Source organism: Phoenix dactylifera, chromosome 8, assembly GCF_009389715.1.
Source record: "Phoenix dactylifera cultivar Barhee BC4 chromosome 8, palm_55x_up_171113_PBpolish2nd_filt_p, whole genome shotgun sequence".
Lineage (NCBI taxonomy): Eukaryota > Viridiplantae > Streptophyta > Magnoliopsida > Arecales > Arecaceae > Phoenix > Phoenix dactylifera.
The window spans coordinates 22,849,685-22,863,938 of record NC_052399.1 but is presented as its reverse complement, the minus strand read 5'-3'; the positions used below and the strand labels follow the sequence as shown (position 1 = coordinate 22,863,938).

The 14,254-nt window shown below is 37.2% G+C and overlaps 1 protein-coding gene across 4 annotated transcripts; it reads left to right on the top strand.

Annotated features, from left to right (window-relative positions):
* The first annotated feature begins 228 nt into the window (after positions 1 to 228).
* Positions 229 to 13,938, top strand: LOC103702023 (WPP domain-interacting tail-anchored protein 1). Of its 4 annotated transcripts, XM_039129281.1 has the most exons (6): positions 229 to 1,453; positions 2,731 to 3,300; positions 6,491 to 6,998; positions 7,079 to 8,256; positions 10,090 to 10,257; positions 13,548 to 13,938. In XM_039129281.1, exons 2-6 carry the CDS (start codon positions 3,253 to 3,255, stop codon positions 13,761 to 13,763), a joined length of 2,118 nt encoding a protein of 705 aa, XP_038985209.1. In that variant the 5' UTR covers positions 229 to 1,453; positions 2,731 to 3,252; the 3' UTR covers positions 13,764 to 13,938. The 4 variants fall into 4 exon arrangements, with proteins under 4 accessions (XP_038985209.1, XP_038985210.1, XP_038985208.1 ...); XM_039129280.1 differs by lacking the exon at positions 229 to 1,453 and having other exon boundaries at positions 2,521 to 3,300; XM_008784293.4 differs by lacking the exons at positions 229 to 1,453; positions 2,731 to 3,300 and adding an exon at positions 5,939 to 6,270.
* Positions 13,939 to 14,254: the final 316 nt, after the last annotated feature.

Sequence of the window (14,254 nt, the reverse complement as noted above, 5' to 3'; positions counted from 1 at the left end):
TTCACATTACAAATAACTTGATTTACCCTATCAATTTACATGTGGTTGTATGGAGGCTTGCCATCTCTCATGAAAATCCAGCTTTTCGTTTGCTAGCTTATCCTTTTTCTTTTGATTTCCTCTATTTTCATTTTTTTTGGTTACTAACTTGCTAGTTGGAACTTCGACATCAGGCTTGCTTTATTTTCCAGTGAGGTTTTTCCTTAGTTTCTTTCTGTTAATTTTGTTATCTTGTGAGATAACATTCCAACGGTGTTGCAAGATTCTTGTTGCTTTACCCTTACTATTAAGTTACGGCTTTGTTTTGCCAGATTATTTCTTACAGAGATATGTTTACATAAAAATGCAATTGAGTGTAATATAGGAAATGTAAACATAATGAAAAAGTTAGGCTTTATAGATGAAGGGCAATCCTTTTGCTTATTATGTTGTAATTGCAATTGGAACTCCTGCTGATTGTGTCTGTTTATCTTTATTGAAGGTATTGTTTTATTGGTTGCGCCAGAACCTATATGTATTTTTAAGAATGGTGGAGATTATAGTTTACTTATGGTATTCATTTTCTTCAGTGTCTGTTATATTTATGCCTGTCGATATTGTGTGGATCTCTGTAACTTTATGTTCCATGTGTTTTCTTCACTTTCAATCTTTTGAAGACGTATCCACTCCTTTAAAACATTTCATTCTTCTTCAGCAGTACTTTACTATTCTCATCTGTCATGCATTCATCTGATCCGTATCCATTTTTCTCCCTATTGTTTTTAGGTGTTAAATATCTTTCTCATGCTTTTTGTAATTTGTTGCTTGCTAGTAATAATGAACCTGTTATGTGAATTGCCTCTTTTGACCTTTGAATAATTGCATCACACCACTGCGATGTGTCTTTTATTATCTGATGCTCATAGTGTTTCTCTGCTATTCCTCTTATTCTTTCACTTGCCATACCTTACCCAATTACTTTTATTCTTGTAAGACTTTCAATTCACTTCTTTGTTATTGTAATTTTGTGTTGCAGTGCGGTAGCTTTTTCTTGTTTAAACTTGAAACACTTTATGCTTTGACTCTTTTTACTTTGCTTGTTATTCTTTCTGCCTGTGCTATATTTATTGATAGCTACTAGCTTATATTGAATTTTCAGATTATTTGTATTATGTTGTTTATAATCTTACAACAAATTATTTTGTGATGAATTTGTGCTGCTCTTGGAAGTTGCTAGATGTGTAATCTTCTTTTCTTAGAATATATATGCTGTTCTGTGAGTCTATCTCAACAAATTCAGGTACTACACCGCCATTTTCATAGCGGAGTTTGTTGAATTTAGCTATGAAGAAAGATGAAATTCTAGAAAGTAATTTCAAGGATGCGGTTGGTTTTCAGGGACAATGAGGAGGGAGTTCTCCAGCAAAGTTGCCTGCTGAACATTCAAATTCCTATCACCCCTTCTGCAAATAAGGTTTGAATTTGTCGTGTTCTCATCTGTTGATAGAAGCTTACAAACTATCTTAAGACATCTAGTTTTATGTAACAAATCTTTAAGTTCTCTAGCCTGTATAAATATTATAGCTTTCCTCAAAATGGTCTATTCTTACTTTCTTGCTGATGCTTGACGCTCCTCAATAGCAACATTTTGATCATCTTGCCACTTATCACTGAACTTAGTTAAGAATTGTTTTCATTCATGTCCAGTAATAAGCTTGCATTCTAGTCTGTTTTTGTTCCTCTCATTTGGAGCAAAAGGTGAGAATAAGAGGCATGTCAACAACGCAACATAAATCGTTTTTGTAGAAATGACTGATAGAAAAGCTATGAGCGGAGTGAGATTGTTACAGATTTTTGAATTGATTGTTAATCTTTTTTTTTGGGTATAGAATAAGTAATTTGTATTGTAGAGTAGAAATATTTAGGTATGGAGTAGAGATGCCAAAATACTAGTAGGTTTATTCTTTAGCATGCTAAAGTATCTCCAATAGAACTTGCCCTGACTACCGTATGCTATTAAATGTTTCAGGTCCTAATCTCACTTGATACTATCTATATGGCCCTAGCTGGCCATAGATGCACTTGTGAACATGGTGTTGATTTTGGTGTAGATAACTAATTTGAATTAGATTGTATAAGAGTTAATGGATATAATTTTTCTTTTTGACTGAAAGATATGATGAACCTATAATAAAATATATCATGCAAATGCTTGTTTAAGAATGATAGAAATGGATTTGGCGAAAACTAAAAGAAAGAGAGGAAATATGGTGGGTTAGATTATTTAGATTTGAAGTTTGAAGAGTCTGATAGAGGGAGCCACATATTCGCGTATCCCTATTAGGATCAATTGATTATGACCGTACTGAGCTTGAAAGATGTTTGGTTTGATGACTTGATGACCCTTAACAAGACATATAAGCCTTGTGTAGTCAATATTCACAGCTTCTACGTATCAATTTATAGTTTGAACTGCCTTTTTTTTTTCCGAATACCAGTCTATTTGAGATGAATCATGAAAAGTTGTTGGATAATTGTTAACATAAATTACAGCATTGACATGATGAAATTTCTTATAAATATGCAGCAGGAACCTGACCATGCCATTTTTACTTCACCCTTTTTTTGGGTTTCAGTTATAGGTCTTGCTCAGAAGGACACTACTTGTTTTAATCTCATGCTAGATAAGTTTGGAGTTTGTTCTGGATGAGAAGCTCTATGCTTGTATGGTGGATCTTTTGGTTTGTGCAGGTCATCTTGAAGAAGCCCGTGAACTCATCAAGTCAATGGTTATCAAGCCAGGGATTGTAGTTTGGGTTGTTCTTCTCTCTGGTTGTAACAATCAGAAAAGGTTGAAGCTTTGAGAGCAAATGGCGGAAATGGTTTGTGTTAAATCGAAATGATTTACTGTTAAAAAATAACTTTTGGTCTGGTGAATGAGAAAACTGCATTACGTACCAAAGAGTTTGTGTTCCATGATCTCAAGGAGTAAGTGAAGGAGAGTTTGCTTTGCAACCATTGTGACAGGCTGGCCGCATCATTTGGATTGTTGAACACTAGCCTGGGAACAAGGATTTTGATGATAAAGAATATAAGGACTGTGACTGCTATGGCGCAACAATGTCTTAAAAATAGTGAACTGGGAGGTTGCAGTGAGGAATGGGAAACAAGTCATTAAGTTAAAGATGGAGTGCTCACTCATGGAGATCACTTGTAGTTTCTGTGCCTTGACCAAGAGCCAAGGAGAACAGATAGCTTCAATCTTGAATTTTGATGAGCAGATGGAAGGCAGCTCCAAGAGCAAAATATGCTGATCTTGAGGTATGCCTATGTTTAATTGTTAGTCTATTTTGAGCGACCAAATGATCTCAAAGTAATGATAGGTGAATGTGCTAAAATATCATACTGCTTTAATATCTATATGCCCAATTATATGAAACAAGAAAAGAAATATAAAGAATTCATCACCCAAATCTTGTAGTAATGTGGAAATGTTTTCTTGGTAATTTATTGTTTAAACCAATTAAGTAGTCTCAAACTCAGGGATTTTGAGATCAAATGAAAACACGTAGGCCTCATAATATATTGGCCATAGGCCAATAATTGCACTGATCAGAGTTAATTAGTTCTATTTGATGGGCTTATGTTGCAGCTAATCAAGTGAAGATCAAGATATACTGTCATCAGATGTATTTGTAGGGCTGAAGCTTCTCTCTCTAAGGGAGTATATTCTCCTCTCTTTTTTTGAATTTCTTCATTGCTCTCATTCTGTGATTTCTGTTTGAATTTTGTTTTATTGTTCAATTGATTTGAAGACATTGATATCTTTTTCCATCTTGTCATTGTATTATTGAATGCTGTGGTGTTTTTAAGCAACGCAGCATATAAGCAGCAATAAGAACTATAGCTTCTAGACTCTTTAGAGTGTCTGAAAACATTTTGGATGAATAGAATAATGGTATACTGAAGTTTCCTGCATGTTTTCATATTATTCTTCTTGGTGATTTTATTGGGATCGAATGCTACCACGATCTCTGCTTTTCAAATCAGCTATGAACTCTTAAAGACATGATACTGACTCAGTGATTTTTTTTTGGGTCAGGCCATACCCAAATCCAGCCACAGTTCATTTTTGACTGGTGTAGAGAATTAGGCTCATCTTGTTTTGGGCTCTAGTAGGTTTCGGGGCCAAAAATTAAGGCTGACCCCCCTTTTTTGAGAAATTATCATGTTGCTCAGATCACTCGGGCTTTCTTGACTCACTGACAGTCCCAAATGATGCTGTTCTTTATCTTCTTCATCTATCTACATGTCTATTGCCAATGAAGTACAAATCTTATGGATTTGAGGGTAAATATCAATTTATTACCACCATATAGCTAAATAATTGTCTTTTAGGGACTCCATTATCAGTAGATCACAAATTATTGAAACCTTGGATGCCTATGTGTCTGTCTCTGTCTTTTGACCTATCTATTTTGTAAATTGCAAGATTTGTATTCTTCAGAGGGGTAATACTAACTCTTTTTTCTCCTTTATTATTATTTTTTTGTGTGTGCACCTTTCCATTCACCTACAAATTGATTACCCCACCAAGAAAGCTGAAATTCCGTGAAACCGGATTTCAGAGTATAGGAATATTCCCCCTCAACACCCAGAATTAGCTCATACACCATTGTTTCTTTCTGATGATGTTGTTATTCTTTACGCCATATGCATTTGCTGCTAGTTCCTTTTTATTATTTGGTTTTTCAAATGTGGTATTTGTTAATGTGTGGCTCCCTCGTTTCTTTATTCACACGGTCACCTTTTTGCTAAAAAAATTGTTCTTGCAGGGTTTTGGCTAATTGGCTCAATGATGGTCAATCCATTGGGGCTGGTTGATATCTATTTGATTTTTTTTTATAGATTATTTCTATTCTTATTCACAAGGCACCCACTGCAGATTTATAGGAAAATCTGAGCCTGATGAAAAGGTTGAACTTTGTTCATGGAAAGCAATCATTTTGCTTATTTATATTAATATTATTGTAGATATATTTTACAGCGGGAACTCCTCCTGATCATGTTTCTTTATTTTTGTCTGGAGCATCGTTTTCTTGGTGGCGATCAACAATGTTGTAATTCATACTTGTTGCATTCCTTTCCTGCCTTCTTCGATACTCGTTACTGATTCATCTTTTTAGGTCACGGGTGATTACTCACCGTAACTTTAAAACTGTATGATTTGCTTTAACATTCGGCTTCTTAATGTTTTGATGCTAATAGAGATTATTCATTGATCTTATCGACTTATAATCTAAGCAAAAGGAATGGAGGAATCTTTGTAAGTTCTCAACTCAACTCTCTTCTTGATCTCAATAGTAAAAATCATACCAGAGATGCGCTTTGAACTCGTGACTGCCGAATTGGATCTAGACTGGACAATTGGATGATTTTCAATCTCATGATGATTGTATATCAGATCATTAGCAATCATCCAACGGTCAATATTTCTCCTCGCCCCTGATGAATGGAGACAAATTGACTGCAGGCAACAATGCCAACTGTATGATATACCTGCTAGAGCAGTGTTATTAATTTCATCCTGTGGCCGAACCAAAAGCCACGGGGGAGAGAGCGCAGTAGATCTGACTAGAGGTGGTAATCCGGTTGGATGCGGGTCAGATTAAAATTCATCAATCGAAATATGATCTATTTATTAAATAGGTTAAAAGATAATTCGATCCGAACAGGTTAATTTAGGTTGAATGAGTTAGATGAATTTTTAATAGGTTAAATAGGTTTAAACATGCATGTTGGGTTAAATAGATTAAATATGTTTCAAATAGGTTAAATAGATTAAATGAGTTGTGTTATAATCTCATTCAATTACTAAATAGATCAAAATAAATTAAATAGGTCAAAAAATTAAATTAAAATTAAACCTATTTATTTAGATAAGTTGACCTATTTATGATTTAAATCTATTTAAGTCAAATCTAAATCTTATGGGTTGTTCGCTGGTCGGGTTTGACAGATTGGATCCTAAGTTGCTACCTGGATCCGACAGCGGGTAAGTTGAATGAGCATGTTTGGGATTCGCTGTCGCAGTCCTAATCGGGGACCGTATAGGATAACATACCGTCCGGATCCCTTCATGCGAAACGGCATCTATCTTCCTCTCTGGCGGAAAAGAAATTTGCCGATTAGGTTTTCGTTTAGGGTTCTTTTCTTTCTCTTGATCCATCTACCGATGGAGGCGGTTTAGTCATTAATCGCGGCGGAGGATTCGAGATCCATGGCTCGGAGGCACGCTTTCAACCGATTTCTTGAACTATCTTCTATAATTCGTTTGTTTCTTCTTTTTTGTGTGATAGATTTGGAAATCGTTTTATATTCTCGCTTTTTTTTTTCTTGTTAGGATTATTTTCTGAAACAAGCTTTTATTTTTTTTTGCTGAAAGAAACAAGCTTTTATTCACCACCTTCGTATCTCACGGATTTCTGCCCTCAATCTTTGCTATGTTCAGGGAAGAAGAATCGTGCCAGGGCTGCTAATATTAATCATGATGGAAATTACTGCAAGCGGGGAGAGAGTGAGCAAAGAATCTGCCATGGAGGTTTTAACGAGAGTAGAACTTGACCTAGCATATTCTTCTGAAAAATTACTGAACTTGGAGATGCTTTTCCTGCAAGTGTCAAGCAGAGCGAGTGATATTGACGCTCCGATCACCGAGTATTTGGAGGACATCTCGAACGAGTCCATCGAGAAGGCCTTTGAATTTGATGCCTTGTCTGGAATTTTGAACACAGAGGTCAAAGAACTAGACAGCTTCATGTCTTCGCTCCAGATGGAAATCATGGATGCCCACCAGAAGCTTTCTCATAGCGACCACCTTGAAGAATCTACAATAGAAATAGAAGGGAAGTTTCATGATGCTCAAGAGTCCTTGAAGCAGTTTCAAGATCAAATTGCTGATATTAGAATGCAATCAGCAAAGTTTGAAAGAACCTTAGCTTTCGCACATTACGAACCCTGTAAGTCAAAATCATTTTCTTTTGCTGATATTAGAATGAAGATGGATCGAGTTTCTAGTGTAATGAGTGCTTTTTGACAGGGAAACTCCAGACAGTGGATAGCAAGTGGAAACTCCAGACAGTGGATCAGCAAAGACATGTTTTGCAGATGCTGGAGAAATCTTTGGCCAGGGAGCTGGATCTTGAAAAGAAGTTGTCAGACTCAAGATCTCTCGAAGAGGACCTCAAGTTGAAACTGCACAATGCAGAATGGGAGTCCTACTTCATGGAAAAACCGATAGAAATGATTTTGGAGAAGCTGTTCGAGGCAGAAAACGCTGCTGAGCTCCTTCTGGGCATCTCAAAAGAATTAATGGGAAAACTCCAGGGTGTCCAGCTAAACCTAAATGCATCGATGCATAGAGAATGCAAAATGAAATCCAAGTTGCAGAAAGGTGTGATGAAGTTATCCGCTGAAGAAGGTGCTTTTGAGAAGCTGAAAACTAGTTGTGCAGAACCTGATAACATCCTTGTGTTGCAACAGAATGGTCTAAAAACCGGCCTTAAGGAAGCTGATGATAAATGCATGCTTACTGGTTCTGAGGTTTTGACTTTAAGGGAAAAGGTAAGAGCACTTGAGGAGCAGTTAGGTGAATCTGATATCCATTTGCTGGTGGCAAAGGCCTCTCTTGGAGATAGTCAGGAGCAGCAGAGTTTGTTACGTTCTGAACTCTGTCAGTTGGAGAATGTAATTGAGGGTCTTAAGGAAAATGTGCTGAAAACAGAAAGCAGGGCTGAAGGTGCAGAAGCTAGGTGTGCAGAATTAACTAAAGCTAACATGGAACTCAATGAAGAGCTAGGTTTACTTAGAAACAGTGGATCAGAGAAGGCAATCTTTCTAGAGAGAAAGCTCAAGGAATCAGATACGCAGTTAGAACATGCAAAAGCATCTGTTGAAGCAATTGAAGAGCAGCAGATTATGTTATATGCTGCACTTAGTGATATGGAAAATATTATTGAGGATCTTAAGAGAAAGGTTGCAAAAGCCGAGACGAGGGCTGAGAATGCTGAAGCTAAGTGTACTCTGTTAACTGAAACCAATTTGGAACTAAATGAAGAGCTGGGTGTTGTAAGAAGCAAATTGGAATGTTTAGAGACATCTTTGCATCAAGCAGATGTTGCAAAAATAACCACTGCGAAAGACATTGGTATCAGGAGTAAAATCATCACTGACCTGGTTATGAAACTAGCCTTGGAGAGAGAGCGCCTTCAATTGCAGGTATGCTCTTATTATTTCCCTTTTCTTTTGCACATTTTGTTTATGATTTTCATTAGCTTGTTTAGATTATGTAGATAGTTTCTTGATTTTGTACTGTAGCTTCAGTGGAAGAGGCATGAATCTCCTTTCTGGCCATCAATCTTATACTTAAGCTAGCTTTTGAATTTTTTTCTGTATGGGGGCATCATAGGCAACATATTGGAAGATTGTAGTCAGCAGATGGGTGGCTAGGGGGCTGCCTCGCACCAAGGTCCTAGGCTGGTGCCCAGAGGTCAAGGTGGCCAAAAAAATGATAGACTAGAAACAAATAATAACTAAAAGGAAAAAAAAGGTAAAGAAATATTTCATAAGATGGTAATGGTAACTATCAACTAGGCGACATCTAATGCTAATTTATAAATCATTCCCGTCCTTGATCCTATGTGCTCTAACAGAAACCAAAATGTCATGTACTTAGGCAGCCCTGCTAGGTAGCCCCTCCTAGGCAGACTGTCTAGGCAGCCCAGGTGGCCATCTTTAGAAAAATGACAATACAAATTGGTGCTATCCTTTATTCTGTTTGCTTGTGCAGCTTTGTGGAAATAATCTAGCTATTCCTTTATGTATTGCTCCCAGATCAATAGTCTGATGCGTAGGCAAGGAACATCCATAACATACATTTTCTGGTTTTAGCTATTTTAATGTTGTACATTATGAATTAATAATGCGAATCTTTTATTTAGAGGGCCCATCAGCATCAATAGGATAGATGGGACTCTCTCTCTCTCGCACGCGCGCGCTCTTGCTCTCTTGACATTTGTGTGCGTGCTTGCATGCATGTACCTGTGTTCATCAATGTTATTGGAAAAGATTTACAGTAGCCAAGATGTCATGGAACTTGCAAGCTCTTATATAGCAGCATTACATATTTTTGGGACATTCGTAGGGGAAATTCGTATGCAGGTTCATTCCATAACTCTTTTAGCCTATGAAAACCTCTCCCCCCACCCCCACACGGACATCTGCTTGCATGCATTTGTCTGTGTACATCAATGTTATGGGAAAAGGTTTTACAGGATAAGCCTATGTGTCATAGAACTTGCAAGCTCCTATTGCAGCGTTACATGTTTTGGGCACATTCAGTGGAAATTGGTATGCAAATTCATTCCATATCTCTTTTGTCCAATGAAAACATTCATTATCTCTTAGACCCCAGTAAGGAGATGTGCTCTGGTTTGTAATGGATCAGAAATAGAAACATAAGAGCAGACTTTGATTTTAATACTGTGGAAGCATCTGCAAGGTTTCTTTAACTGGAAAATTAACCTTTGACAAATATTCAAATCACAAAACATTTATACAAGTCGGCCTACAGAGGGGATGGAGTTGTCAGTTATGGTTATTCTGTCTTCAACACTGGGTGTTGGACATAGCAGATATTCGTCGGTGAACCATAAATGAAGTTGTACCTAATATAGATCTATTCAAACTATTCAAAAGTAACATGTGCAGAGCTATCTTTATGTTCTTGGACTTGATTGAAAAGTTTTACTACTGACAACTTTGGCTGTATGTGATTTGCTGAAAGCTTCAGATGCAGCAAAATATATGCATTTATGGAAAGGATTTGATTGTCAGGTCACCCTGTTTAGACTAACACATAATATATGCAAAAGGCTACATTCTTTAAAAGCAACTTTGGTTGTATGTGATTTGCTGAAAGTTTCGATTGCAGCAAAATATATGCATTTATGGAAAGGATTTGATTGTCAGGTCACCCTGTTTAGACTAACACATAATATATATATGCAAAAGGCTACATTCTTTAAAAGTGCATATTCTTTTTATTTGCAGATATCTGCATTAAGAAAGAAAAACAAAATCCTGGCAGAGAGATGCAGAACAAAGGATCGTACTCGAATTATTTCGAGTCACAAGGGGAATGATGATGACGAGAATGAATTTAGTATCCTCAAACATTCGGAGGAAGCATTAACAGAATCTTCAACTACAAATTTTCAGGTAGTTGCTCTCTATATGTTTCTTAGATGAAATAAGCTCCAGATATGGAAGCCATGAGAAGTTTAAGTATTTTTTTATTGACATTTTATATTATCACTGTTTTTAAAGGAATTTGTTGTCATGGTAGTCAAGTTGAAAACAATATATATCTTTTTCCTTGACTTATTCCAGGGGTCCAACAAGGACTAAGAAACCCACTTTATGTGCATGTTTTCGTGCACGAATTTGTTATCATGGAAGTCAAGTTGAAAGCAATATTTTTTTTTTTTCCTTTACAACTCAATAGAGTTGCATGCTACACATTGGTACTCAAGTACTGTTTGTGTATGCAAAATATTCTGCAACAGAAGAAATATTGGATGAATGAACTTTGGTTCTCTCAGAATAAGATAAAGATTCTGCAGAAGAATCTTTAATTGTACTTCTAACAATACCAGGATGAAGTGGAATGCTTTTCTATTTCTTGAATATAATTTTCCACAATGATGTTTCTTACATATGCTGCTAGATCTCAAGCATTTGATGTAGATATTAGCTGAGGGAAAAATTGCACTGGATTTCCAGTTATCTTTGACTGCTACTCTTGTTAATTGGCTAAAATGAATATTGGAGTGCACTCAAATCTTCAGAGATGTTAGTTATGGAGCGCTACTCCATTTTCAAACAGAGTCATGTTATGCACCCAATGGAGGCCACTAGATCAACCTGTAGTCCATTATATCTTTCCTATAACTTTTGAGTCTTTGCCTTTAAATCTTTAAATTTTTCAGGCATTTCAATTGGATCTCTGGGTAGGAGTCTCTAAGATTTTCCTTTCCCTTTGACCCTTCAGACTTATTTATTAGCTGGACATTTCAGTTGGACTTGGATAGTAGTGTAGGATTGTCATTTCTCCCTTCTTGAAAGAAAGCTAACCACAGCAACCACTTTCAGATCCGGTTAGAGTAGAATTATATCTTGTTTTATTTTTCTAATTAATTTGATTATCTATTTTGAGATGCCCAACTTCACCAACCACTTTTTGGAACCATACCATTGACCACATCATCAATTTCCAGCATATAGCAGGTCAACAGCTATCAAGAGGTAAAGACAAACCCCATGTGACTTGAGAAAGTTAATAATGATGCATATCATTGTACTTTTTTTCTTAGCATGGATATGCAATGAATTAGTGCCAAATATATGTCATGGTATCTTGTTCATTGAATAGATAAGATCTTGTGATGACTTGAAAGTTGAGATCAAGCTTGATTTGTTTGCCACTATATCATGCTCGATTCAAGCTTAATCAAACCAAGCCAAACACAAGCCTAATTGATGGAATCAATTAAAGCTAGAAATCAATTCAAGCTTGAACCAGGCTAAGTTCAAGCTTGAATTAAAGCTTGATTGAAGCTTGGTTCAAATCTGAATTAACATTGAATGGATTCAAAAATTACACAAAAATTCAATCTTGAGATGATCTTAATATTGTGGAACATTGATCTAAGATCCGATGGCCATTGTCTAAACTTTATATATGTACTTTTTGATTTGAGCCTTACCGAGCTGGGGTTGATGTACCACGAGGAGGACCCTCCGGCAGTGGGAGACTCATCCTCTTACCTTGGTTGATGTGGAGTGCTTGCGAACTTGGTTTAAGAAGAACATCATCATTGATGATGCTGAACTAGAGTGCCTAAGTTAACCGTGGAGGTATTGCCTTGTTGCGAGGTTTCTTGGTCACGGACCATCAGTCCATCACTGGTGCTCATTGTGCATGAGCTTAAGTTAAAATGGCAGCTTGAGCACGAGTTTCAATTGTTGGAGGCACCTGAGGAAGTCTTTGGTTTCTGTTTTCATTCAGGAGATATGCTTTTAAGGTTTGGCGCTTGGGACCATGGTTGGTCATCGGCCAGGTTCTTGCATTTGAGACCTGGAGGCCGAACTTTTTCCTGACAGCGGAGTCTATTAAGACTGCGGTTATCATTGCCGTTGGAGCAATGGGATTAGACGACAGCTAACAACATTGCCTTGGTAGCTGACATCTCCTTGTGAGCCGACCTCTGCACCGAGATGATGGCGATGGAGTAGGTGACCAAGGCCAACTGCGCTAGGCTGGTAGTGTGTCTGAACTTACGGGTCCGTTAGAGCCTGGGATCAGACACGGGCCATCGAACATGGGGGTTTGGCAACCTTTTGTCTATGGGAGGGTAGGGCTGTGTGTCTTGTGACAGAGGGTCATGCCAGAAAGATTATCACTTCGGACGACATCCTCTGAGGGATCAGATATAGTCCGAGGGTTGCCAGGCTTGAATGGCAATGGCAATGCAACCTTTAGAACTGGTTTACAGACCATGGCTAGTGGCAGTATTTTGCCTCACAAGAACATCTTCTGTCATTATGTGAGTCCTGTCACACACAGAATTGCCCTAACTCTTTTTTTAAAAAAAAAAATAAAAATAAATAATGCACTTCATGCATTGAGCTCTACCAAATGCACTTGAGCAAATAATCAATTCACTTTGGATCATTCACCTTGTAAAGTGAAGCCTCCATCTTTGTCCTTAAACTGCCAATACAACAGTCAACTATTTGCAACAGTTTGAGGAATTAAAAAAAAAAGAAGATTATGATAACAGTTGGCTGTGTATTGGTATATAGGTGGCCCGACCTCTAAGCACTGGTTAGGATAACCTTTGAATTTTGGCTCATTTCTTTGGATAGCTGACATCAAGTTAATGGTCAATTGAAAAGTATCTACCTAGTCAATATATGGAGCCTTTTTCAGGAGTTTGGCTTCATGGCTTACTCCTTATTCATTCAATATTTTAATATTTGTTTATTTGTTTTCAACGGAGCCTTTTTCAGGAGTTTGGCTTCATGGCTTGCTCCTTATCGAGTCAATATTTTTGATGTTTGTTTATTTGTTTTGAACTGAACCATATTCTTTTCATAAGCAAGAGCTATGCATCTACCTATGGTTGCTAGAGTTTGTCTGCCACATGGACCATATCTGTTATAACCAAAGATTGACAAAATATGAGCTCTTGAAAGAATTATTTATAAATGCAATTGATACCCATCACATGATGCACTGAATACTCATTGTAGCTCCATAATGACTTGACAACATTATGAAACCACCTCTAACTATAATTGAATATGATACTTTCATTTACAAGATTCAGGCATGCCAGGTTCACTGACATGAAATCATGGTTGCATATTGCAGTAAATTTTTTCATGTTTTAAGTTCAAAGGATTTCTTTGGGAATTATAGTAAATTTCCAACTCTTTGTTATCAGGTTAAGAAGTCATCTGGAGCTGTGCCCGTCCATGATACAGGCATGGAGACAACTGTTTCAGCAGAGGATTCCACGGGTGCAGAATCTAAGATTGAGACTGTGAGGACCATAGAAGCGACACAGCTTACTCCGAAGTTTCTAATCATGGCTTTTCTTGTCTTGCTGGTCTCTGTTCTTACATTCTATGTGTATCAACAAGACAGTAGTGATGCTTAAAAGTTTTTCATGTATTCCCTCACAACATTAGTGCTCCAATTTCATGTGGGCTTTTTACTCGAGATGCCATTTCCTGTGTGTTTCAGGATCGCAACTTTAAATATATGTCGCCTAAGCTTGAACGGACAATGAACTGAAACTAACTTCAGGGTTATTCAAAGACACACCTTCATCATATTCAGTGTTATTCTCATCTCATGCACTTAGTTAATAAGAAGTCGTGGTTCCAACCTAGAAGGTCTGTTTGTGATCCAGTAAGATTGAGCTAAATTTCTACTGGGTTTGCGGATTGGGCTGCCCATTTTTAGTATGGCTCTATCAACAAGAACATCTCTTAGATCAAATTCTGTGGGAAGAATAAAGATATCTTCTGAGTCTTTTTTCTTTTCTTTTTGCAGCCCAACAAGCCCATAAGCTGGGATTTGGGAGGCTGTTGGAAGATGTGAGTTGAATAGGCCGATATGCTTGACGTTTGTAGAATTTTCAGCTTA